The sequence below is a fragment of the Gallinula chloropus genome (assembly GCF_964237585.1).
Source record: "Gallinula chloropus genome assembly, chromosome: 16".
NCBI classification, from domain to species: domain Eukaryota; kingdom Metazoa; phylum Chordata; class Aves; order Gruiformes; family Rallidae; genus Gallinula; species Gallinula chloropus.
The window spans coordinates 816,527-843,236 of record NC_140101.1 but is presented as its reverse complement, the minus strand read 5'-3'; the positions used below and the strand labels follow the sequence as shown (position 1 = coordinate 843,236).

Sequence of the window (26,710 nt, the reverse complement as noted above, 5' to 3'; positions counted from 1 at the left end):
CGAGGGGTGATTGAGCCAGGAGCCGGCCTCACGGGCAGTGAGAAAGGAGGTGGTGCAGACCAAGCCTCTCCTTGTGCCACCAGGATCCTGCTGCAGGGAGGGGACATGCCACGGCCCTGCACTGCCTGGGCACTACCTCTCCCCACCTCTCCCCATGCCAAACAAACGGGTTTGGTGGCTTTGGGCAGGACTCATGCGGAGCTGGTGCCTCCAGCACTGACCTGCTGCCAGAAGGAGCCTGCTGTTCACCCCCCTTCCTTTGCGAAGGACTGAGTGGGGACCATCCCCAAACAACTGGGCTCTGCACCCCTCCCAGGCAAGGGACATGCTGCGGGGCTCACCCTGCTGTCCCCACTCTCCCACTCATCTTGGGGTGCTCAGTTTGGGGAGATAGGTGGGCGCACAGGCCACCCAGTATCTTGGTGATCCTCTCTGCTCCGAACCAAGGAACAGTCACCCCTGCCCAAACTCTGCTCCCAAACAAGGAAGAAGCCCCCAAAACTCTGCTCTGTGCACCGGCAAGATGAACCACCCGACTCAGCAAAGCCCCCACCAGCCAAGAGGAAGCATCGGGCCGAGTTCAGTGCGACGGGCTGTCGAAACCACCATGACCCCACAGCATCTGTGCTGCACTTCTGAGCCCTGCAGCAGGGAAGGACAGCTCTTCAAAAGACGCCGAAGGGAGGGCGTTTATCACTGGGAAGGGCCTTTGCCCAGAACGTGCAGACGTGCCCCTGGAAGAGGTGAGAGGGAACAGAGCCTCCAGCCCAGACTGCTCAGGCGGGGCAGGGACGCACTTGCTGACTTCTGCTGCAGAGACAGCACAGCGTGGGGACACCCAGGGGACAGAGGAAATACAGGCCGAAGCAAAGTCAGATAAAGTCACATCTAGCTATTGTAAGGCCTGGATGCTGGTCCTAACCTTGTTTAGGCTCTGAGCTAAGGCTTCTGTGAGGGTGAAATGCAACAATGGTGCAAGAAGCCCTGAAAGCAGTGAGGATCTTACAGCCTGGGAAACGCAAGGGGCTTGCAGACCATCTCTTGCGATGTCTGTGCATCTCCTGGGCCTCCCCTGTGGCTGGCAAAGGTGCATTCGTGTTCACCTGGAGCACGGGCAGAGCCAGCCAAGGAAAGCCCGGGTGGTGGAGGGGAACCAGGAACCGCCGACACCTGATGCCGCCCATGGTGAGCGACGTGAGGAGGTGCCATCGCCCGTGGTCGGGTACCAGCTGTCGGGGAGGTGCAGGCGTGGGGTCCTGCAGGCAGGAGCTGAGCTCACCGTGCAGGCACGGGCCTGGCTTCTGGCCTGTTTGGCAAGAGGGCCCCTCTCTCCTCTGCAGAAACCGCTCTGCTAGGCTGGTGGTACAGGGAACCTGGTGATGTGCAGCACATTGTGGGCATGTGGCCAAACAACAGCGATGTGACCCAGAGCGGTGGGACGCGTGCCATACCAGAGGAGAGACTGCTGTGCTGGGGACAGCTCAGTGCTGTCCCTGCCAGCCCCAGGGCAGGGTGTCCAGAGGAGTGATGTGTTTTACCAGCTTCCAGGACAGCATCCTGAAATAACGCCCCCCTGCATGTCCTTGAGGTGCCTCCTTGGAGCACTCCTGAGGGATGCCCACAGCACCCAGGAGCCTTCACAGCCAGCTGCCTTGAGGGATGCCTCCGAGGAGCACGTGCCTTCACAGTTAAGTAGGTTAAGAAAGTCATTTCTCCCAGGTCTGGATTAGCCACTGCTGCTCCAGGCAGAACAGGCTCAGCAGGGACGCTGCCAGTCAAGGACTGCATGCAGGGCTCTCAGCTGGAAGGGGATCTGTCCCAGTGCGCTGCCGTGAAAACAACCTCATGTCCCCCATGCAGGGAAAGCAGATCTTGCACCCAGGAGCTTTCCCTGCTCTTCACAAGGATTGGGCAGGATGAGCTGAGGAGGAGCCCACGGGCTGAGTGCTGCTTCTGGGCGATGGAGCAGGACATATGCCCAGAGACCAGGCAGGATGGAGGGGTCTTCTGTATTCGTTCGAGTGCTTTGCCATGTCTCACAGACGGGGCTTCAGAGTCTGTCTGCTGGTTTCTTTTAAAAGGCATTGCTCACACTCCCAGGTCACAGCATCCCCATGATGAGAGACCCCCCACACCACTACCAGACCTGGAGGTTTCATGATGCTGCATTTGCCTCAGGACACAGACAAGCTCTGAAGATGGACAGACCCCAAATGCAGCAAGCCAGGGCCAAAAGCCAGGGCCCTGTGCTCAGCTGGGATCGGGGATGGGACGCCTTCTGGGATAGCGACAGGCACAAGGGACAGTGAGACAGCCCAGCTTTCAGGGCTGCTTTGCTCCCAATGCGTGCTGGCTCCCACAGACACGTTCCTCCAGGATGTCCTGCACAACAACTCTGCTCCAAGAGCAAAGGCTTCGTGTTCGTCCTGCTGCCGCTTCGGGCAGCCGCCGGCTTCCTGCGGGCACGGACACTGTGAGCAACATCCGACAGGGAAGGGATGTTGCAGGGAGCTTCACGTGCTCCGTGCTGGGGCCCGCAGGATGAGTGACAAAGGACAATGGAAGGAGTGATTCTGTGTGTCGGTGTCGCTGTTCAGAGCTGGCCAGGGCATCCTGTGTCCTGCCTTGTGCCCACAAACCAACAGGAACCCGGGGCTGATACTCTCCTGACGGTGCCTCTTCTGTCCCTCACCCACTGAAGTCATTAGGTCTAATTTGTTCTCCCTGCTGTTCCAAGGGCTGACTCTGGTTGCAGCAGGGGTATCCTGGGCCAAGGCTTCTGGGCACGGAGACAAAAGGAGGTGTTGGCTTTTGTCCTAGATGCTTTTTTAGCTCTCTGAAGATTTAGCAGATACTCGTGCATCAAAACATGGGACGATGGTTTCCTGCTCTCCTGCCTCTCTGGATTTCACACAGCTCTGCTCCTCTGCCATAGGAGAGCACATGCTCCTCCCTCTGAGAGAGCTGGAGTTGGTGCTTCAGTACTTTAAACAAGACTCTTTTTTACCAAGCCTGTCAGATGATACTGCTCTCCTACTAGCAACTCTTCATTAAAACTTTATACTTTAGGAAGCCTTGCACAGAAGACACACTTCAAGCATCCTTGTCTGCTGGACAACAGCAGGTAGGAGCAACTTAGTAACTCAAAAGGATTTCCAGAGGGAAAAGAATATCGAGTCCTGAACCAGCTCCTGACCAAAGGAAGAGGTGTGTGACCAGACCCTGCTGCAGCGCTGGGATGCCCGGAGCTGTGCCTAGCCCGGCTGCAGGGGCAGCGTGGTGCTCACTGCGGCACTGGCCACATCTCCCAGAGCTGGTGGGAGAAGGCTGGGGCTCTGTGCGACTGCTGTGGGGCACAGTGAACAGCTGAGTGCCAGAGATGTGGGTAAATACCCTGTTTTGGCATGGAGAAGCTTGCTCAGAGCCCTTGGGCTGCCCTGGGGCAGGCACTCTGCATGGGGCACCTTGGCCAGCTAGGCTCCAAGGAGCACGCAGTTCACATGGGCTGGTTACTCCCATTTAGATGATTTCCTTAGGAAAGTCTTGCGTGTGCAGAGCCTTAGAAAGCCAGTGTGAAGCAGGAAAAGGCATTTGCTTCCAAAATTAGAGCTTTCATGAGTCAAGAAGAGACAACTGAAGAGTGCTTCCCTTCCCTGTGCCAGTAATCTGCCTGTCCTCTTGCAACGTGCTCCTGCTCTGCTCTGGGCTCCACTGCTCCAGCCACCCACTGCCCTCCTGGGCTGCCTGAGTAGCTCCATCATCCTTCTTCCCTTCTCACCCTTCAGTCCTGGGTGGGAGCGCTGGTTTGGCAGAGGGACTGACACACCTTTCACCCCAGCAGCACTGCTGTATTGTAGAGCTCGAATAACAGGACAGGGGCATTCACCACAGTGATAAAACCAGGCTCCTTTTTCAGTCCCATAAAATATCCTCTGAAGTACAACAGCCTGATGGAAAGCACTATTCCTGGCTTCTGCTTGAAGGGTCTTGTTAATAACCCTGGCCTTCCCTTGCTGACTCTTTGACGACATCACCTCTGATTTGCCAAAGTCTACCCGGTTTAGCCTTCTGCCAATCCTGGACATGGCCTGGGACACTTGCACTCCTCATGACAAGGGACTATTCCTGCTTTTTGGCTCCCTGCTGAACCTTATAAAAGAAATTAAAGGAGCCAAGAAGGGCCCCAGAGAGGACACCTACTTGTGAATTAAAAACAGGGGAAATGAAAAATTGGAACCATTTCCGAAGAGGACAGAGAGAGGGAGGCTTCAGCTTCAGTGAGAACACCCTGATTTGATGACATTTCTGAGTCCCTAATAAATTATTGTTCTGTTGAACAACAGCCTTGAGCAAAGGGGTCCAAACCATGTCACTCCAGAACTGTACTGAAACTTAGGAATACAGTGGTGAGGGCCAAGCCACGAGCCCAAAGTGTCCCAACGTTTTGACAGGAGAATGGCAAAGGGTAGGGAGAGACCCCAGGCCAGAGCTCTGAGACACAGCACGCGGGGCGGAGGTTGCAGGCAAGATATCACCAAACACCCTTCCTCCTGGCACCCACACAGCCCCGCTGCCGGGCTGCCTGCAAGCAGAAGTGCCACTGTCCCGTCCCGGCAGATGGGGACATGGTGCAGCAGAGGCAGGTTTCACATCCTCACTGACTCTGGGGCTGGAGCTGGTTACCCAAACCCAACAGCTTCTCAAACCTGCAGATTTGTGATGGAAACTGAAGTGGCACAAGGCGCTGAAGAGACCTGTGTTCCCACTCTCCCTACTGCTGGCCACACAAGTAGCTAAAAGCCACCCCGGGGAGACCTGCCACCACAAAAGCTCTTTCTTTCCCCCTGGGTGGTTTTCTTAAAGCAGCACCAATCTAGTCCAGGTTGTCCCTTGATTCTTCTGCTCCCTTACCACTCCCCCAGCAGCAGCCGGACAATGAGGGATTCAACCTCAAGCAGAAGCCAGTAACAATCCACCCACCAAACCCTTCCAAGCATCACAGGGATGAACTCTGACCTGAACTTGTACTTCTGACACTTATTTACTTGCTCTTTTATTTTAAACCAGCATGTTTCAAAGAAGTAACACACCCCCTCTCTTCACCAAACACCCCTCCTACCCAGCGTGCCACCTTCAGCACCCCTCAGCCGCCTGCCACGAGTGAGGAGACACCCACGTCCACCCCAGGCTCTCATCACTCTCAGCTATTGCAGACCACACATTTCTTGCCTGGGGGATCAAACGTGCTGCCTGAGGGGCAGCTTTCCAAGCACAGAAAGCTGTGCCCTGTCTTGCGAAGCCTTGGCACCCTTCCTGCAGCAGGGCAGCACACAGCCTGCAGTTCGGGACTAACAGGGCTCTCAGTATCACACCCTGGCAACCACAACCTGATGATTTAGGAGAGGATTTGGTGACTTCTTTCTAGAGGAGCTGGGAGCCAGCTCCCTACACAAGGGCCATCAGCACCGAGCTGGAGAGGGCCCTGGCTGAGCCCGAACCCAGAGGCTAAACGGGAAGGACCGGGAGTCGGTTCTGCTTCAAAACCTCTGCTGATATGAAATCCATCCTACAGGTGGGACACCTGATCAGAAAGGACTGGTTAATCTTTAATTAGTCACCAAAACATCCCGTGGCAGAGGTGCAGAGCACTTCCTGTCCACTGGGGCACTTACCATCCTCCTGGCCATGCAGGTTCTGTGGGCTGCGCATGCTCTCGTCCTGGCTGGGGCTCAGGCTGGAGTTCAAGTGCTGGTCAGCTGAGATCCATGTGGAGTCGTTCATATCAAAGTCCTCGCTGCTCACCGACGTCTCATCCTGGAGGCAAGCAGGAAAGGGTTAACTCACCGAGCTACTTTCTTTCCTCCTTTCCTTGGCTTTAACACCTCCTCACCACAAAAACAATGTGCTCAGCAGCTCCTGCCCCCCTCAGCACGGCTGCTGCCCCCTCAGCGCTCCCCAAGGCCACGGCGAGCAGCCCTTCCCTCCGGCCGGGCTAGGTGGCTGCCCCAGCGGGACGGCTGGGCTCTGCTTCCTGCCTGAAGACGTGCCTGAGCAATGGCACTGTCTCTAATTGAGGACAATTAGAAAGAGCTCGCATCCTGTAGGAGCGGATGGCTGAGCCCTGGAGTTTACCCTTTAATCCCCATCCACCCCAGCATGTTTCTGGCAAGGCAGCGGCATGTGGGAGCTGAGGATGGGGTGAAACCCCATTGAAACAGCCCCGTGGAACGGCTCGGGCTTTTCTGAAATGAAACCATCTGCTGCAAGAGGAATTACCAGAGGACTGGCACGGGCAGGGAGTGGCTGGTGGGGCAGATCCAGATAGCAGTGCTGATCCCCATGGACCTGCACTGCCTGATGCCGTAGAGGCAGCTCCTGGAGCACAGCCCTGAGGGGCGGCTCCTCCAGCCCCCTCTGCAGGGATCCTGCCTCCGTGCCCTGAGGAAAAATGGTTGATGTGCACCTCAAGAAGGGGCTGGGGCATGAGGTCCCCAGCGAGGCAGGGAGTCCCCAGCTTGGGCTGGGGAGCCTGGCCAGCTATCGGCTCCCCAACGGCATAGATGACATTCCTCTCTCCCACTCCTGTAGCTGAAAGGACATTTTCTCTCTCCCTCTCTCTCTCCCTCCTCGCTAACCTTTACAGTACTTCGAGACACAGCCCTTGGATCGCTTCCAGCGCCGGAAAGGTCAGCCACAGGATTTCAAAACCATCATCATAAAGGCAGCACTGAGATCCTGAATGAGAGGAGGGGCTGCAGGACCTCCCCGGGCTGAACTCTCCCAACACACAGCTCGGGAGGAAGCAGATACGTGTCCCTGTATGAACACGGTCCCGCTGGTGATCCCTTTATCTGCCTTCCTCTCCCTGCTCCCCTCCCAAAGCGATGGGCAGAGACCACATCCAGAGCCCTGGGGTGCAGGGGAACACCAAAAATGTTTCCAGAACCGCTTTCAACTGCGCTTTCCTTTGATTGAAACATTTCAAAGGCTTGTAAACTCTCTGCTCTTAATTTTTTTTTTCCTCCCCCTCGTCCTGAGATAAAATACAACCCCTGCTCCCTTTCCTTGGGAGAAGCAATTGGCAGGCACCCCTCCAACCCACGCCTGCGCCTCATAAAAACTGCCCTGTCTGGCTGCCGCTGCCTGACAGTTTTTATTGTGAACAAACAAATGTCTTTAAAGACAGGTTTGTGCTTTTCCTCCTCGCTCCTCATCCCTGCAGACACATCTGCTGGCTTGGGGCTTGCACCCGCCCCCAGCCCACTCCCTCCATGTGCCTCCCAGGGAGTTTCCTGGAATTTACGGCTTGTGAAACCCTGCACACAGGGAGGGACAGACAGACGGATGGGGCTCGGCAGCCCCACGGGATGGGGACCCCCAGACCCACCTCTGCTGGCCAGGTGCCCCCTGAATTACACACACACCCGCCCTGTGCCCAGGGCAAGCAGAGCAGGGGAAGCAGCGGGGAGGCACCTTGTACCCCAGCTCAGCACAGCACCACAAGGCAATCCTGCCTCTCCACAAACTCCATCTTGTACGTACAGGAACAGAACTGCAAAGGTCTCCCTGTTGCAAACTATAAATAGTCTCTTTATTGTAAGCATTTGCAGGGAGGCAGCCACCCTAATATCTGGCCTTCTTCACAAGGCTTACCCAAGATTACTGTCAGAGCTTAAGAGAGAAACGTAAATGCCAAGGTCCTCGCTGCCCACAGTCTCTCACCTGTCCGGTGAGGAGGAGGAGCAGCCCTGGGAGTGACCCTGGGAGTGACCTGCAGTGTTTTCAGCAAGTGCCTGGCTCAGCACAGCATCTGTGGGGCTCAGCCACCACGACACCCAGCCTTGGCACCCACACCGCAACCTGGGAGGCATCACGCTCTCCATCCACTCTCCATGGTGGAGAAGCCCTGTATGCACACGCTGAGTAAAGTGCTTTATAACATGTACAATTACCTTGAAGTGCAATAACATTTGCATATTATTCTAAATACGCTGGGTATCAAACCAGAAGCTGATAAGCTATAAATGATTCAAGGCAAACAAGGCCATCGCACGTTCACGAGTCCAGGATCCAGCCACCAGCAGAAAGTGCAGGCTGCTGCTGTGGCTACCTGCCAGGCAGCCCCGGCCCCACATCCCCAGTGTTACCCACAGCTTTCCAGCCGGGGCTTTCTGCTTTCCAGCACCAATACCCTTGGCCAAAACACCAACAGGGCAACCTTCCCAGCAGCACACAGCTCCCCCAGCACAGCCCATCCCAAAGGAATGCAAAGCCGACCATACAGGTGGCATCAGGTCAACCCTTCACAGCAGCAGGGAACAGCCAAAGCCAGTGAGAGAGCATCCCTGCTGCCTGCTGGCTTTGGGCAGCCCCACGGCTCTGCCCGTGCCGTGGTGCCCCAGAAGCTCCTCACACCTTTGCACTTCTTAACTAAAGCAAGAGAAAGGCCCTGACCCTGAGCACAGCTCTGTCCATCCGTGTCACTGCTGCTCCAGCATCCTCTGGTACATCCCTCACTGCCTGCTGGGACACCAGAGGCCACCAGCAAGCTCCCTCCTCAGGACAACCCTCGGAGACCAAAGGCTGAGCATGCTGTACCTCCCTCATGTTGCCTGGCTCTTCCCCCTTCATGCCAGGGACAATCCCTGGGATGGGGGGACCTGGCAACAGCACCCAGAACATCAGCCACTCAGGCAGCCCCATCTCAGTCAGCTGGCACGGTGGGACAGCAGCACAGCCCACAGAATCCCAGACTGGTCTGGGTTGGGAGGGACCCCAAGGGTCACAGAGCTCCAACCCCCTGCCACAGGCAGGGACACCAACCTCCAGGCCTGGAGCTACACAAGGCTGCCCAGGGCCCCAGCCAACCTGGCCTTGGACACCCCCAGGGATGGGGCACCCACCCCCTCTCTGGGCAGCCCCTTCCAGCCCCTCACCACTCTCTCTGCAAATAACTTCCCCCTAAGATCCAATTTAACCCTTCCTTCCTTCAGCTTTAATCCATCCCCTTTGTCCTGCCAGTCTCTGCCCTTTAACAAGCTGATTCCCACATCCCAGTGACAAAACACAGCACGCCAGAGCGGGATGCACATTTCTAGCTGGGCATGAAGCTCCATTTCCCCCAGATGCCAATAACCTGGCTGAAGGCTGAGCCTCTAAGTGGGCTCCACCGTCCAGCCAAACAAGGAAGCGTTTCTCAACAGCAGCCACAGCTATGACTCGGAGCAATACGGTAAATCTAATCTACCCTTCCACCCTCTTTTGGCTTGCAAGTCAGGCAGCTCATTCTTTTTCCTCTCTGGGTTCTCAGGAGAATTCTCTCTGCTAATTTCTTCTTTCCTGTAAACAAACTTCAAATGAAACTTTCATTAGAAAAGGGAGCACAATCCATTACCAGCGTCTGTCTCAGGACCGGACACCTTTTCCCCAGTTCCACACCAACTCGTGGCACAAGCAGAAGTGACAGTGGCTGCTCCAACGAGCCAGCCCAGAGCCAACCCCCAAAACCCGGCCACTGCCGCTGCCGCCCTTCTCCTTCCTGCCTTTCCCAGCTCTCCAGAGAGATGTCCTCACCCCGCAGTAAAGCCCCATCGCTTTGTTTCCAACGTTCAAGGGACTGAGCGATCAAGGGTCAGGCAATGTGCGTGCAGCTCCTCTTCTGCAAGGGGAAGTTGGATCCTGCTGGTGCATTCAAAGGCCACACCCAAACATCGGAGCAGGGCTCCCAGCACCGCACAGGGTTTGGAAAACAACATCCTTGCTCCTCTCCTTATCTACAGTCCAACATTCACAGCTGCTCTGCAGACACTCGCAGCCAGTGTTCTCTGAGCAGCAGAGGCAGCCACTCTCATGTGCAGGGCTCGCTGCTGTCCCACTTTCCATTCACCAGTCTCCCAGCACCGTGCGTGCCGGCGCCCGCCGAGCCTCTCAACTTCCCTCCAAGTTAGGAAAGTACTCCTCCTATAACAGAGCTGGCAACCCCAGGTACCGACAGCTGCCCTGGCTGGTCCAAGAACGCAGCGAGTCGCTGGCAGATCCAGGAACACAATCAAGAGCTCGGAACTGCAAGGCTTTAGCTGCTAGACAATGTTTCCTCGCCGTCGGCTCTCCTTCCTGGAGAACAACCTCCCATAGCGTGGGCTGGAGCAGGGCGGGGGGGAAGCTACTCTTACAGCCCTACCTTGTGCATGTATGCAAGGCTATCGGTAACCTGCTTATTTTACAGCCAGGCTCAGTTTCTCAGGGACTGTCTCCCAGGTCTCTCTCGAGACATTTGCACACTGTGCTTCATGCTTAATATTCCAGGCTCCAGGTCTCAGGATGGTTTATTTTCTCTCTCTTTAGAGTCCTTTTCTTTTAAAACGTGTCCTTTCACGCCACAGCCTGCTATATCCTGATGGGATTTCCTTCCGTGGAGCAGGAACCGAGGCTGTGCAAGCTCCCCAGCACGCAGCCACACTCAGCTTCCCACCAGAAGCAGCCGTGTTTTTAGAGTCAACAAAAGGCAACGCGTGACTGCCAGCCCCCAGAGCTGCTCCACCTCCGTGCCAGCCACAACCTGCCCGGTACAGACAGCCCCCAGACCTGCCAAACCTGGCCAGGGGCAGAGCCCTGCCAGCCACAGCAGCAGCACAGCGCTCGGGGACCAGCTCTCAGGAAAGCAGCTTCATCTCCGTCTCAGCGGCTGTTTAAACCCAGCCCTCTGAGCATGCCAAGAAGGTATTGAACCAGATTTGACCCTAACTTAACCAGTTCAGCGCAGAGAAAGGCTTACTAATGGAAGATAAAACACTCCAGGTCAAAGATTGATACTGCAGCCACCACTACTGTGGTGGTCGTTGCTTCAAAGAGCCCGAGGAGCCTTAAAGCACAAGGGTGTCCGCTGGCTGTGGTGGCAGCGAGCTGTGACTGTGCTACCTACTCGCCTGTGCAATTCACACACCAAACACAACATCCCCAGGGCTCTTTGTCAGGACACTTACGTCCTTATTTACCGCAATTTCTGCCCATTTCTAAGGAACATGGCAAAGGCAAGCGTTACTTCCCCAAAACAGGCGAAGGAGTTAATTTAAACCGGCGAACAGCAAATGGAAGAGGAAAGGAGGACCATCACCCCCTCCCCCTTCTGTAAGAGCTCTTCCTCTGGGACAATCCCACACACACACCCCCCGAGGAGTGTTCCCACCGCCCCGAAGCGGAGAGGGATGCTGCGGGGCGAAGGAAGCGGCCCCGGCACCCCCTTCCCGCAGCCGCTGCCCCCGCGTTCCTGCTGTTCAGCGGGGAGGTGCTGAACGCAGGGGCACCGGGCCGGGGGGGACACGACACCCGAGATGTTCCGGCCCTGTCGACCCCCAAACACATCCCCCTCCCCTCCGGTACCCCGCACCCGCCTCCCCAGCACCTGAACTTGCCGGGCGGGCGTTTGCTTTGCCATGCGAGGCAGCGATGGGTGTCTCGATGCCCATAAACCGCGCGGTGTGAAAGGGCACTTTGCTCTCTCAGGAGCACCGGGAAGCGGCTGTCGGGGAGGTGTCGGGGGAGGGAAAGGGGGGAAGGGAAGTCCGGGATTTGGAGGAGGGGGCCGCCCCAGCGGAGCAACACTGCCGGCTGAGTGTGTGTCCCCCCCCCCATACACACACACACCCACCGGCGACCGAGGGAACCGGCGTTTCTCCCGGCGGGACGCGGTTCCCACGCGTGTCTCCCGGCGGTAGCGAGATGCCGAGAACCGGGCGAGCATCCCCGAACCGTCCCGTCCCGCCCCCCGCAGCCCTCCGCCCGCAGGTAAATAAATACACCCGCGATGGAGACCTGCCCCTCGCGTGTGCCCGGAGCCGGGGCTGGCGCACGGGGCTCGGCGTGCAGCGGGGATTGACACGTAAGTAGGGCTTTACCTCCAGGGAGGCGGCTATTTCCAGCACAATCCCCGCCCGGGGCCGGGGCGAGCGGCGCGGCGATGGCGGCGGTAGCGCGGGGCCGGTGCCCGGGAATTGATGGGGCCGGAGCGCTCCCGCCGCCGCCTCCTCCCACTTTCTTCTCCGCTTTTGTGCTCTTCCGGGGAAGGGGGAGCGGAGCCGGGCGCGGGGAAGGACGCGACAACCTCCCCCCCGCCCCGCCGCCGGGCAGCCGGGAGGGCGACCCGCAACTTCCCGGGGACGCGGGGCGGTGCGGCCGCTCCCCCCCGGAGTTGGGGTAGGGCCCGGTGGCCGCCCCCCTCCCCCCCCGCGCCCCGCCCCGCCCCGCCCGCCAATTGCCTCCCCCCCCCCCCTCCCCTCCCCGTAACGCCGAGGCCGCGTGGAGCCCCCGCACCCCGCGCATCCCCCCCGCGCCGGGGCTGGGGCCGCCGCCGGGGGCCGGAGCCCCGCGGGTGGGCGCCTACCTGGAGCGGGGCCTGGGGCCTGCCGGCCTGCGCCAGCCCGGCGGCGCGGCTGGGAGCGCGGGGCGGAGGGACGGAGGGACGGAGGGAGGGGGCCCGGGCTGGCGGCGCTCCGGAGAGGCTGACAACCAGCTGCTGCCCGGGGAGAGGGGCCGGCGCTGCGGAGCGCGTCACTCCCGGCTCCCGGGGGGGGGTGTGGGGGGGGTGAGAAGCGGAGGGGGGCGAGCGGGGCCCGGCCGCGGGCGGAGGGGGCGGGGGCGGCGGGGGAAGGGGAGCGGGGCCGCGGGGGGCGGGCGCACCGGGCCGGGCGCGGCGGGGGGCGCGGGGAGCCGCGCCTGGAAGAGCACATTGTGGAGGGCCGGGGAGGGCCCTTCCTCCCGGAGGAAGAGACAATGTCCAGAGCCGGGGCGCCTGCTGGAGAGCCGCGAGAATGCACGGCCGGCGGCGCGGCTCGGCGCGGCTCGGTACGGCACGGATCGGCACGGCGCGGATCGGTACGGCACGGCACGGCCGGGGGGGCTGCAACCTGTCCGGGCATCCTCCGCTCGGCACGGTCCCGGGGGCTGCAACCCATCCGGGGACTCAGCCGGGCGCAGCGCGGGGGGCTGCACCCTGCCCGGCTCGGTTCGGCTCGGCTCGGTGACCCGCAGCACGCCCGGGGACGCCCGGCTCCGGGCCGGGCAGCGCCGGGGTTTGGCCGTGCCGCGGGGCGCAAGTTCTGGGCCCCCGGCAGTGAATCCCCGGGGTGTGGGTGGGTGCCCCGCAGCCCCCTTCCCCTGCGCTCGCTGGGTGCAGCGGTGCCCAGGCCCGGCGCTGCCTCCTTTGCTGAATCCTTTTGTTTCAGATGATTCTCACCGTGGGAGCAGAAGAGGACCCTACTCTGCCGGGAGCAGCATCACTCAACGCTGCAGCCTCTGTCTGCACGTTGGATCTCGGCTGTTGTTAAATCGGCGGCTCCTTGACAGCAAGGCTGCCCACCCAGCTCAGCCATGCCCCCCAGCACAGCCCTGCGTGAGGCAGGTCCCTGGGAGGGACGGGGATGCTGCAGCCTGGCTCCGGGCTGGGGATGCTGTGATACAGCTCTGAGCAGGCAGCACATGGTGTCCTGGCATCCCCCGGGGCAGTACCCGCTCCCGGGCAGGGCCCCGAGGGCAGCAGGTCGGGGACCTGCCTGGTTGGAGATCACCTCCGTGGGCACCGGCTCCTCAGCATCCCCCTCCCCAGCCCCTTTCTCGCCTCTGGCTGTTTCATGGTTCTGAAGGGAATCTTTACCCAGTAACCCCAGTGTGAGGGGTTGGGCAGCGCAGCCTGTGGCAGGCTGGTGCCAGAGCCAGGATGGGAACTGCCACATTGGTGTTTACGGCTTGTTAGTGCGGATGTCCAATTATGATGTTTTCTACTCCAGTGTTAACCACTTCACTGCCAGGGACAGCCTGTAAGGGAGGAGGGGCAGCTCAGGAAGATCCAAGGCTGGAGATGGAAACGGGTACCGCTCAGGATTGCGTTTCCATCTCCTCCAGGTTGATCTATGGAGCCAGAGGCTGAAGGGTCAGAGTGGAGCCCTGGGAGCCTCCCACAAGATGCAGCCAGCCAGGAGGGCAGTGGGCTGCAAGCCCCCAGGCACAGGGGCCTGCTCTACCCTCACTTCCAGCTCATGGCTGCTGCTCCTCCCTGAAGCTAAAATAAAATCCTGACCATTTAAGGTGAACAGGAGACTTGCTGTGGACCTCAGTGGAGAAAGCTTTAACCCCTTCCCATTGCCAGGCTTTGTTTATTCCTTGTACTCCCTTCAGCTTCCAGCAAGACCAGCTTAAAGCCATTTAGGATAGCACCTCCCAATGGGAGCGAGGAGCCTGCCCCTCTGGAGAGCTCACAGGGCACACAGACCAGCCAGGGTGCAAGTCTGAAGCTCGATCACTATTCTCTGCTGCCTCACCATGTGGACACTCTTATTTTATACTAAGTGCCTTTGTGTGGGTTAGGTTAATCCACTTTGGAAACGGATTAACCTAAATTTCACATCGGCAAGCTGAGTGTCAAGCAGCCACATCCACAGAGGGAGCGAGGGAGGAACAGCACTTCAGCCATAGCTGCTGGGCAGCAGCTTTTCCCCATGCCGGGGAGGGGTCCTGACCCCACGGGGGGGTCACCGCTGTTACAAGTGGGGTCATGAGCCCGACAGAAATGCCATTGTTTGTGCCAGTGCTCAGGGTCAGGAGGCTGGCAGAAGTGGGGCTCACGGGCAGGAGAGGGGCAGGAGAACCTGGGGCAGCAGCATGCCAAGCTCCCTCCTAGTGCCTGTTTTTCGGATTCAAATTATCTAGGGGGAAATAACTGGCAATTAGATACAGAATAGGTAATAATAATTTATCAAGTTGTCAGGAACAGGGGTAAGTGCCTTACGGGATTGCATGTTAAAAAAACCCAGTACTACTGTTATTATGTTATATATATATAATACACACCAGATATATTATTTATAAGTCGCTTCCTTCCCTCTCTTCTCACAACGTGTTCATGACTTCAGGTCCCTGCAAAGCCCTTCATATGGACACAGATCTGCCCATGCAGAAAACTTGGGGCTCCCTGCCAGGCTGTGGTTGCTCGGACAGGGTCCCATCAGATGCCACCATGACCTGAGCTGCAGGTCCTGAGAAGAGCCATGCCCTGGCTGTCACAGCCCTGCACCACGCGTACCGGGCAGTGTCACCTCTGAGGACATTGCTAACGGTGCCCTGACCTCATCTGTTGTCATTTCCTAAGGCAAGGCTCTGCGAAAATACCAGGGCTGATGTCAAACCCAGGAATAAACTACATTTAAGGCACTGTAGGAGCTTGAGTAGTTGTGTTGTGGAGGGTGGGCACAGTGGTCTAGCGGTGAGAGCAGGGGACTGCAGGACAGCAGGATCTGGCCATCATGCCAGAGGAGTCACTGACTCATGCACGACCTTGTGCGAGTCACTTGATGTTCTTGTGCCTCTGAAAAGTAGGTTAAATAACAAATTGGACCTCCTGCACTGGGTCCTCCGTGACCATCAGATCCTACTGGGAAATGAGCATTAAAATGTGAGTCTCTCAGGGGCGAGGCCAGTGAGGAAAGGGGGACAGAGGGACGGCACCGCGGAGGAGCTGCCGAAGGAGGGCCCCAGCTGCACGGCACGAGGGGGACAGCTTGTATCTATGCTGAAAATCAGCATTAACTTATCTGCCATCCAGAGCAGAGCCAGGAAGAAAAGGAGAGTAAAGACTTGGGAAACTTTCTTACAGGCTGGATTTGCTGGGGGCTGTATTCCCACTGCATCTTGGTCACTCCTGCAAAAGCAGCAGTTGTTGGCATCTGGCATATGCATGAATAAAAGGGGCTTTTCCCAGGAGCCAAGAGCAAAAGATGTAAAGGAGATACAGCTCTGTACTTGACAGGGGGACACCAGTCACTGCCAAGTGAAGCAGCAGGAAAGGAGTTCTTTCTGAAGCTGGAATTTGCCTGGAGTCCAGGGAATGGGTGTTTGAACGGACAGGTCATCACACTCAAGTATCCCTGAGCATTTCTTGCCAAAGCAGGAACGTCTGCACTGTGTTGGGCATTGAGGGTGACACTCCCAGCTTATCAAAATCAGAATCGAGTCAGCAGAAACAGAAACACCACCAAACCTCTTGCTGGTTAATCACAAGCCATCCCATGTATTCCAGAACCCAGCTCTGCCAGTAAAACCGACCCCTCACACACTCTGCTCATGATGTGGCACTTGGGGGTCTGTGCAACCAAGCAAGGTGCAAGCCTGCCTGTGCAGGTTTCACAGCAGCAGAAACAAAAGCAAGAACATGATTCAAGGTTAAAAAGCTGAACCACACAGCTCCATCTTCTGTAACAACGGAAATCATTAATAACAGTTCGCGCTCTCAAAGTAGTTGCCATCCAGGCTCTTGAAGAGCTTTATTAGCAAACGAGACCTCAGAAGTCTCTCTAAGGTATTATCCCCTTTTTAAAGGGAGAAGGCAATTAAGAAACAGCCATTTGTGTGACTTGATCAAAGTCAACATTCAGCATGTCAGCTCCCGAGCTGGGGAGACACAGAGCCCCTCGCAGCGCGAAGCTCTCCACAGGAACAGGACACACCTGATGGGATCCCTGAGACTGTTCCATGGACATTCAGTGCTTTCATCACTGTGCAGTACAGGTCTCCACTTCTTCCCCTGGGAACTTCTCCTAGCCCCATTTTATAGGACCTGCACTAAAACTTTGTTTCCAGTTCTACTGGGAAGAGCTGCCTTTGATGCTGGGCACCGCACAGGGCACAGGCAGCACCTCTCCTCACCAAACAGGGGAGGTGCTTGGAAGAAATGGTGAATTAAAGAAAGGTTGTGTGGTTTCTGGCCCCACTCATTCAGTGTTCCCAGAAACAGGCTAAAGCAGCTTGGCTTTAGGAGGCTACCTGGACTGCACTGCGGGATAACGTGCCCCAGGGTGGGTGGTGGAAGGCAATGGGTTCTCATCACCCCTGGGTGATCAGCCCCAGGGCAGAAGAGCCTTGCTGCAGGCAGAGCAGGGAACCCCCACGGGCTTTGTGTGGGCCAGCCAGCCACATTCCTGCAGAGCTGAGCTCTGTGCAGCCACTATCGTCAGCCCAATGACTCCCAGTGCTCCCCAGTCAAGTGCCATCAACCCATCCTTCCCACCGTGGGCTCCTACTGCACTGAGAGTGAGACAAACTCCCAAACAGCCCCAGCCACTCCTTCAGGACCTCAGTCAAGCTCTGTAACATCACAGGGAAGGGAACAGAGTGGGAAAAGGATCAGCTTCTCTTACCAGTGCACAGCTACCACTGAGGAAAGCAGAGCAGACCAGTCACACGCCGCAGGGAGAGGAACTGTGACTGGACTGGGGCACTGCCACGTGAGTTAACACCTCCTTCCTCACAGAAACAACACGACTTCCCCCAAAACTGCAGAGAGCCTGAGACTTGGGATCAGGCTTCATTTGAGGACAGAAGCTGCAGTGGCAGGATCTATCCCAGCCAGCCCAAGCTGCGGGATCAAATGGATCCCTTGCTGCACTGAGCAAACAGCAAGTTCACCTGTAATGCAGCTGCCTGGGAGAAACACTGAAGGATCTGCACACAGAACAGAGAAGCTCTGGAGGTTTTACTAGCTGGGAACTCCAGAGTTAATCCTGATAACAGAAAGGAATTGCCCTTCACTGAAAGCAAGCCATTCACAGGAGTCTGAAACCAGGCTAAATGGTCTGATCATCTGACCTCCTGCATCTTGTGAGCCATGACATGGCCAAGGATGGAAGTTCTGCTGAACTGTCTCTGCCAGTAAAGCATCTTGCCACAACAGCCAGACCTGCCTCCCCAGCTCTTCCCTGCACCAAGTCTGTCATTCAGGGCAGAACTGAGATTTCCCAGCCAGAGCCCACTGGTGCCACCAGAAGCTCCATCTCCACTACTGGGCTTTGCTGGTGCAGATCTACGAGCAAACCTTTATCACACAGATTAAATCTGCTTTTCAAACCCCTCCAGTCTGTGTGCACAGACAATATTCCCTTTTCTCCTGTGTGTAAGAGTGCATTTAGGAGCTGCAAAATGTCTAAAAAATTAGCACCAGGGAACAAAGATCTTCCCAAACCCAGGAGAGGCCTCTTGAATGAAAGTTATCTCATCAAGCTGATTTAGAGATACTTATTCCTGAGGATCTTTAATGGACTGGGAAGTACCTTATCATCCTCATGTGATGCAAATGCATCATCCCACTTCCTTCCAAATACTGACTGCATGCTTCTGCCTTTTCTGCCCATCCAGGACTTGCACAGCACTCAAACAAAGAAATCCAGGTCCCAGATCTCACCCAGCAGCTGCCAGTTCTGCTGGATTTGGGATCTGGACTATGTGAAATGAGATGTCTGCAATTCTCACTAGTGAACTTACAAGACTGAGAATCTAGCATGCCTGCTTCAGCAGCCCCTCACTCCCCTCCCTGCACCCCCAGGATTAGCATGGAGATGGATCCAAAGCAGAATGAAGCAAGAGAGCTGCCAGGGGAAGCATCTCAGCTGTTCTGGTAATATCAGGCCCTTCTGAGACACCACAGTAAGCAAACACAATAAGGTGTGGACCAGGGAGATGGCAGAGTGGAAGGAGCAGCACTTAACATTACAAACCAGCAATGCCCATGAAGCTCCACGAGCTCCCAGATCCCCCAGAGAAGGCTCAATCCTCACCAGCGTTGGAGGAAGGCAACTCCCTGTACACCTCTGGGCCCTGAACCCTTCCCTGTCCCCTCCCAGGAGTGTCTTGCTCTTCAGGTTAAAACACTGCCTGAGCCTGTGCTTTGAAACCCACTGCACATCCCCACCCCCTCACACACTCCAGGTTTACAGGGAAATTACTGGGTGGGTGGACTGTGTGCCAGCACAGGACAGAGGACAGGGCTCTGCCCCTCTCCAACACTTACAAGTCAGCAGAGCAAAGCCATAGCAACAAGACAAGTGCTCGTGTTATTTCCCATCCAAGAGCAGCTCCTGCCATCCCCTGACTGCATGACCTCCTGTCAGCAGCCCTTGCAGCAACCTTTGAGATGTTTCTGTGTCATTTAAACCTGGTTCCTCAGCCCTGGACTGTGTCTGCCAAGGTAGTGACAACATCTCCAGAGCAGAGACTGAGTCTGGCATTTCAGGGCTGGGATTTGTTCTTCTGAAACCTTCATATTCCACCAGCTACCAGTGGAAATCCTGCCCAACAGTGTGGCATGACATAAAAATCCAGGGCTGAGGCTGGATGAGCCAGAAAAGACTGTCTAGGACACACCTGCAATAAACTCAACCCACCAATCACTTTTAAATGCTAATATTTATCATTGGAAATGAGCTGGAAGGACCATTACAGACAAATATCAAATGTCTTCTTTTCATTCTCTTTTGCTGCTAGCTTGGGAAGGTCAGGAGTTCAGGGACTTCAATGCCTCAGTGGATACCCTGGGACAGGGGTAATTTGGGACTCTGTGGGATGGGCAAGGGGCTGGATTTTTCTCCCCCATGTCCAAAATGGGAATGAAGCCCCACAGCTCAGAAGCTCCTGCATGTTGCAGCGACCCCAGTTTAAGCAACGTGGGTCACAGTCGTTGCCCATCATGCCAGAATAAATGTACTGGCTCCCAGAAATGTATTGAAATATGTTCTGTAGGAACTCTTCATGTTGTGAGCAACCATGTCAAGAGCTCCTCTCCTGACTGGTTTTTTCCCTAAGCAGAGGTGAAATGCTTCCTCTAAGCTTCTTCTGGCTGTGCTTCCTTGTGGAGACACCGCTGCCCTAATACTGACGTGCTTAACAGCACTAATAAATTACAGTTACAGGCACCTTTTTTTTCCTTTCCCCTGAATAATGAAGTTAAAAGGCCACTTTGGCATAAATTCATTCATTGTTACCCCAAGTGAAGCCAGTTCCTGATGGTGCTGCTGCATACCAATAATTGCTCTTGGCAAAAGCCAAGTTGCACACGAGCCCCTTGGTTAATTTATTGCTATTATCACCATCAGATGTTGATGGGTGCAGGGCAGGGAGGTGGCACAAGGCTGAGCTAGAGGGGAACCAGCACCCTTTTGGAAATGTTAATAGAGAAAAGCCATGCAGAGTGGATTTGGGGAGTGCTAACCACCTTGAAAAGCAGGCAGGGTTTTCCTCCTGCTTCTGCAGGAGCAGCAGAGTCAGAGTTATTTCTGTTGCCTTTAGAGGAGTTTTGCAGTTTGTAAACACCTGGAACCCCAATAGCTGCAGCTCCTCAAACATAAAGCTCCATCCCTGGGGAGAGGGAGAGCAGCAGCCCATGTTTCACAGCCCATGTTCCCCCACGACTGCCAGGATCCTCCAGTAAAGACAGGAAGGTGCTGGTGTGTTCCCAGTGTGAAGGATGAAGGAACAAACACCAGGAGAATGCTTGGTGGGGGGAACTGAAGCCTGGAATTGATATTCTCACATGCAATAGCACACAGAGCTGTGCTGAACAGGCAATTCCTGGCTTCATTCCACTTTTCCTCTCTTCTTTCACACAGACTTCAGCCTCAGCAGCCCCAGGTACAGCCACAGCTACACTTGTTTCCCCAGGAGAAGCCCGGGAATGTCCCACATCTCAGAGCAGATGGCACCCAAGTCCTGCTGGATTTTCCCTGCGGGTTCCAACTACCTGTATCCTCTGCAGACTGCCCTTGCCTCCAGTTCTGATGGAAAGCTTTCCTGCTTCAGACTCCCAAGCAGTGAGACTGACCCCTTCCTGCTTTGCTCTCAGGAACCAGCACCAGGAACAGGCTGAATGGCAACTTTTACTTCTTCCAAATAGTTTTTTTCCCCTTGGCTGCTACAGCTTGAAAAGCTTAGAAAGCTGCACAGCAACATACTGATGAGAGCTCAGGAAAAGGCAAACTTTAGAGGCAGGGAATAACATCAAGCCCTTTGATTTATGATCTAAACCAACAACTGCTGGTTGCCTCAGCTGGCCCCTGTTTTGTTCCTGCCTGACACACGCTTCTCTTCGGATCTCGGCGAGCATCAGGAGTGCCTGTTAGCAGCACGTGGCATCTCTCTACCTAGTGACAGCTCCCATGAAACTGCTGAACTGAAATCCAGGGAATCAACTTTTCCAGCCTCTAAATTACCAGCCAAAAAGTTCTCAAAAACACACATCCCCAGGCCTGCAGCTGCAAACCTGCAGATCCAGTACTGATGCCCACCAGCTTCTGGCATCTTGTTTATTATGGAATGAAGACCAAACTGCAAGTCCAGTTCCCCACCTGTAGAAACTGGGTACAGGAGTTTAATGAAGCTTCACAACACATTTCTCTTGAACAGTTATGGAGCCAGGAGGAATCAGTAGAAAATGCACAACTGGTCCCTAGACAAACCTCTCAGTCTGTCCTGTTGCATACAGCAAGCTTAACTTGAAACAACCACCTCAGATACCAACAGGCATGGTCAGCCTTCACAGCCCACCCAGTCCTTAACCCTGGTTAAACAGGCTGATGGTCACTGGTGGGGACAGCATCTGCCATCTCAGTACCTCTCTGCTAGGAGTTGCACCAAGACCCACTAAACACTTTGTACAAGCTAAAGGTGGTCACTATATAACAACTTTCAATCCTATTTATCCAAAATTGGCCCTGAAGCAGCAGTGCACCCATCCACTCCATGGCCCCAGCCCAGCACAGCCCAGCTGCCCCCCGGAGCTGTCCACAGTTCCGCCGCCTGACCCAGCTCTTCCACACAACACAGCACACCCCAGCCTTTCCCACTGCAGGAGCTAAAACATCACCTATTGCAAACAAACCCTCACACCCAGCCAGCCATCGTGCACGAGGGAGAAAAGCTCCAAAGCACAGAACTGCTTCCTGTCAGGAGTCACCTCATCCTCCACCAAGAAGGTGCTGGAGGAGCTCTGCGTCTCTCCAGCGCCTGACAGCAAACCCACATCTGGCATCTTACACCCAGGCAATGGACACCCCAACCAATGTCCCTTTAGGGTGCCACCAGATAAAAGCATCCACTGGGCAGAGCTTCACAGGTCAAGCTCTCAGCAATGTTTTCCTTCACTGTGCTATGCAAACCCGGTGACTTTTTGCAGCTGGCAGGAATGTAGGAGCTGGGATTTAGGTTTCAGTGTGCTGGAAAGAAAATCCAGCACTGGCTTCCAGTGCAGATTGTGGGGAGCAAGTAAAACATACTTTTCTTTTTATAGACTGTTTCCATGGTGCACAGAGGTTCCCATAGCTAATTCTGCAGCTGCAGAACTTCAGCAAATTGCACAGCCTGGGTATAATCCTGTGACAGTCTGCCCCATCCCTTCCCAAATCCAAAACCAGTGGCTCAACACTCATCAAACAACTGAGGTCTTCTCCCACGTCGACACTAGAGCAGAGTGGCTGCAGTTGAACTCCCTCAAGTTGCTGATCAGTTTGAGAGACCTGGAGCACCTGAAGCAGGGTCTGGGTTTCAGCCCCCATCTGCTAAAGCTCCCAGACAATTAGGAGGATGCATGGAGCATTGCTACAGGAGGAGGTTCACTCCTATTCACCAGACTGAAGAAAATTTCTTAGAAGAACTGTATGTCTGAGGAACAAGCAAGAACTGCATCATCCTCTGCACCGACACGACACTGACTTAGCCCTGCTCGAGTTCTTCAGACCAGAAGGTCAGAGGCACGCTGCCCTCCCAGCACGAACCAACACACACTGCACTTGGTCAGAGCCTGACTCACCTGGACAAACCAGCCATTTCCAAGAGCATCCTCCAAAAATCAATTCCCCAACCACCACTGCCTCTCTTCAGCCCTCAGCACGGGCAGGAACCCGCCCTGCGCCCCGCGCCCGACTCACCTGTTCCTGGGAGTTCATCACCCGCAGCTTCATTTGCTTCAGGTAGGTGGAGGTGAGGGGCATGTTGTAGTCAATGATCCCAGAAACCAAAGAGGAAGGTGGTTCACTCTCTGAAGAACAGAGGAAAAGCTTTATTTAGCTGGATGTAGAGGCACCAACCTACGACGTGTTCTCATCATCATTAAGCATATGTATTTAGAGGCACTTCAGATCCCCAGCCAGAGCTGGTGCCCGCTGAGCTGAGGTTCCTACAAGAACATGACCCCACCAGGAACATAATTACAGAACAGATGTTGTTTGGGAGAAAAAAAAAACCCAACACAGCAACAAACCATCCCTGTCACCTGTGGAAAAGACTAAATACAAGAGGCAATATTCAGTCTACCAAAGTAGAATGCAGCAGAAGCAGAAACTGAGTCCTGCTGCTGCCTCAGAAGCTCTTGCATGTGCAGGGGATTTATGCAGAGGCTGATGAACAAGAATGTGTTTGCAGCTTGATTCAGCATCACCAAGTCTTGCCAATTTTGCTGGGATTCCCTCAGGTAGGACTTAACATTAAGGCAACTTATTAAGTATCTCTGTCTAGTGATGAAGATTATTTTTAACTTCCTAATTAAACCACAAACTTAATTTTAAAGATCTTTAATTTAAATGGTTCCTGTTGATTCCTCCAGCTGCATCATATTGAGCTCTAGAGATCACTCTAGATTCAGATGGCTCCTGCAGATCATTGTGTGGAGCCAGACCAGAGGAGCCCCCCCAGAGCCAATCCTCAATGATTTTTCTGAAGTCTCAAAGATTTGCCAGCTCTGCCATCACCACTGTGATGAGCTCCCCATGTAGGACACCAAGTTTGCTAGAATTATTCTAACACCCAATTTACAGGCTTGTGCAGTGGGTCTGTTCCAGAGGAAAGTTGCCCTTTCCCACTGGAATGGCTGCTGGCTAAAAGGAACATTTCTTTGCCTCAGGACTGGCAGATATAAGTGTGGAGAATTAATCCAGCCTTCCAGCACGCTCTGAAGGGGTGTGTGGTGTCCACTGGAAAGCCAGCTTAAGCAACCCTGGCTGGGAAAGGAGCATTTCCAGGAGCTGAAGGTGAACTGATGGTGGGAGGTTTCCATTCCTGTCTCTCAACGTCCCTGGCTGGCTTGCCTTTTCTGGAGTCACTGGTTTCACAGGCACCTCTGACACAGCTCCTTGAAAAAAAGAGTCCTCACCAAATGTTTTACAGCACCTCAGAAAACCCATCAACCCAGACAGAATGGGCCTGCTTTTCAGCAACGCTGAATCCCAGAAAATCCCAGTGAAACCTGGCAGCCCTACAGACACTCCCCAGCCCTGGGAATGCCAGACCTGTCACCTCTGATTACGCAATGACTTGACCCCAAAACTGTCTGTAACCCACTAAAACATCCCCTAGGTTTTCTGCAAACCTTTTGTATCAAGATCCTAATGGGGTCCATGGAAACACAAAGCTTTTCTTTTCCAGGTCCAGCCTGGGCATCCCTGGGCAGCTGAAGCATTCCTGCCTGGGGATGCAGGGAACCCTGGCCAGAGCTACTCAGGCTCTCAGCTCCCTCAAACACAAAGATGCAAAGCTTTGTCAGAATCTTGCAAACTAATTCCTCCCTTCTTTTCTCATGGTTTTATGTCAGTATTCTCTGTCATGCCTTGACCTACATATTAATTAAGAGCGCTTCTATGAGCACCCAAAATAATCCATTATTCTACTGGGCAAGGATGTGACTTTGCAATGAAAAGGTGCTAAAATCCCAGGGCAAGGGTGTGCTTCTCCACACATGGTCAAAGGGGAAACAGCTTCCAGGAAAAAAATCTGCCAATTACCCAGGCTGCTTGGGGTCATCAACATTTGAGTCTTTAAGAAGAGTTTAGGAAAGCATTTGATAGGAGCAACAAAGATAAAGCTTATCTTTCCTTGGTGAACAGGCGTGGATGAGGTGAGTCTTTCAGAGCTCTGAGGATAAGTTGCTCTCCTGCCACTCCCTACTTAGTAGTTCAGGGCTGCAGAACTGACTGAGGCTCAACAGCAGCAGCTCAGCATCCTCACATGGGGAGGAGGAGGGAGGTAGATGATCTTTGGTGCTTAGATTCTGCCTGAAACCCTCCTGATGTAAATCTGGAATAATCCCATTAGCAGCCAGAAATTTACTGTGAATCTGTGCAACTGCACCAGATAAGAGCCCGAGCCTGGGCAACCAAACCCTTCTTTCTTTTTAAAGCTAACTGGAAAAGAAAGAAAACCTTTGTTGGAAAAGGCCTGGGGGGCACCACGGGAACAACCCTCACACCCTACGTCACAAGAGGGGGCTACTGGAATCCTTCAGCTTATCACATGGCCCATGAGTGGGGGACACAGAGGGAACAGGCAAAATCCTTCCAAGTCAAATGGTTTCAATCCTAACTCCATACCTGTGTAACTCCACTGGAATTAGTCCTATTTAATAACAGTGCCAAGAGATCCCAGTCAAGTCCAGTGATGTTCCAGGTTTCCCATGAACAAGACTCAATGTGCTTTCATGCATTACAGGGGGTTGAGGTCAGATGATGTTTAATTCGGGATTTTTGAGACTTGTTTAATGGACAAAAGAAATAGAAAGAGATGAGAAAGACTCAAATTTGTTCATTTTACTGAGTTAAACTTTACCTACCTATGGCTGTGAGTGTGTGTGTGTGTGTGAGATACACCCAGGTCATTCTGCTATGACTGGTGTTTTTTTAGGTGATTTGCTCCAGATAAATTCCTCAATATGTATTACTGAAATCAGACACTTCCCCAGTAAAAGTTACCTTATCTAATCTACTCCACACATTTTCACAGGTACTTAGTCACTATTTAGGTACTATTCAGGACAGAAAGGCACTTCTGTCCCTCCACTCAGGGTGGGTAAGCAGCAGGACTGTTTACAGGCAGCATCCTTTGTTTTCTTGTTTGATTTATTGCTGCTTTCGGAAGATTAATTGATATTAATTTGTAAATCTGCTCAGGACATCCAGGTATCAGCCCTGATCATGGTTTCCACAGCTAGGATGGATCTGGGGAGTTCTCTGAGCTGTCTGAGCCAGGATGGGTGCCATGTCTCTGGGTGAGGCATGGGAGATATGAGGATGGTGGGTGGGCAGGAGGCAGCCCCTGAAGAAACAATGACCCTTTTCTGCAGCTGCCTCCTGAGAAGGGATGCTGAGCTCCAGGGAGGACAACTCTGGCTAGTGCCAAGTGTCCTGGTTTGGGTCGAGCCAACAGGCAACACCCTTGTTGGCCTGAGCCGTCCCCTGGCCCTTCCCGCCCCGTGCAGCCGCAGCACCGAGTGTGGCTGGTGATGGATGTGGCTCCACCAGTGCAAAGGTCAGGTTTGCTCCCAGGGAGGCCAAAGGCCAAAACTTCTCTTGACCTCACTGGAAACAGGGATCGGGCCCTTTGCCAGCAAGAGTGGGAAGTGCCATGGTAATGGAGTTCAGGCTAATAAATGTCACACAGGATTATTTGAGGGAGTTGCTAAAAAATTACAGCAAGTACAAAGCATTTCAGTGCCCAGCTCTGGAGAGCTGGCACACATAATCCACTTAAACAGAACCTCTGGGCTGTCCACAGCCCTGCTCCCAGCAGTAAACACTTGGAAATCACTATTTAATACTATAAATTTGCTATTGCTGGGTCCTTTGTTCATTTAATTCTGCTCCTCTGCTTGATAAGAGCTGCCAAATGAGCCTGTTTGCCTTAACAGTGTTGAAATAGTCTAACTCTGGGCAGTCTGCTTGTGTTTTTTAAAGAAGCAGGTTTTGCTCTCAGAGTCAGTTTGATGCTTTGATCATGAAAACAAGGTTGTAATTCAGAGAAAAAAAAATACAAAACCCACATAAACATCAACTTTAACCACATACTCTGGAAGAAAGCCTGGTCCCATCTCACACACTGCTTGTACCTTTCAAAAGGCCTAGGAGCTGCAGATTGG

General features: G+C 54.6%; 1 protein-coding gene across 1 annotated transcript in view; it reads right to left on the bottom strand.

The window, feature by feature from the left end:
* Positions 1 to 26,710, bottom strand: part of NOL4L (nucleolar protein 4 like) — a gene marked incomplete at both ends in the record, with an annotated part of 60,582 nt that overhangs the window by 11,522 nt on the left and 22,350 nt on the right. The window contains 2 exons of the mRNA XM_084271539.1: positions 5,673 to 5,814; positions 22,737 to 22,846. Of these exons, the coding sequence (XP_084127665.1) occupies positions 5,673 to 5,814; positions 22,737 to 22,846 (252 nt within the window). The remainder of the gene's footprint in view (positions 1 to 5,672; positions 5,815 to 22,736; positions 22,847 to 26,710) is intronic.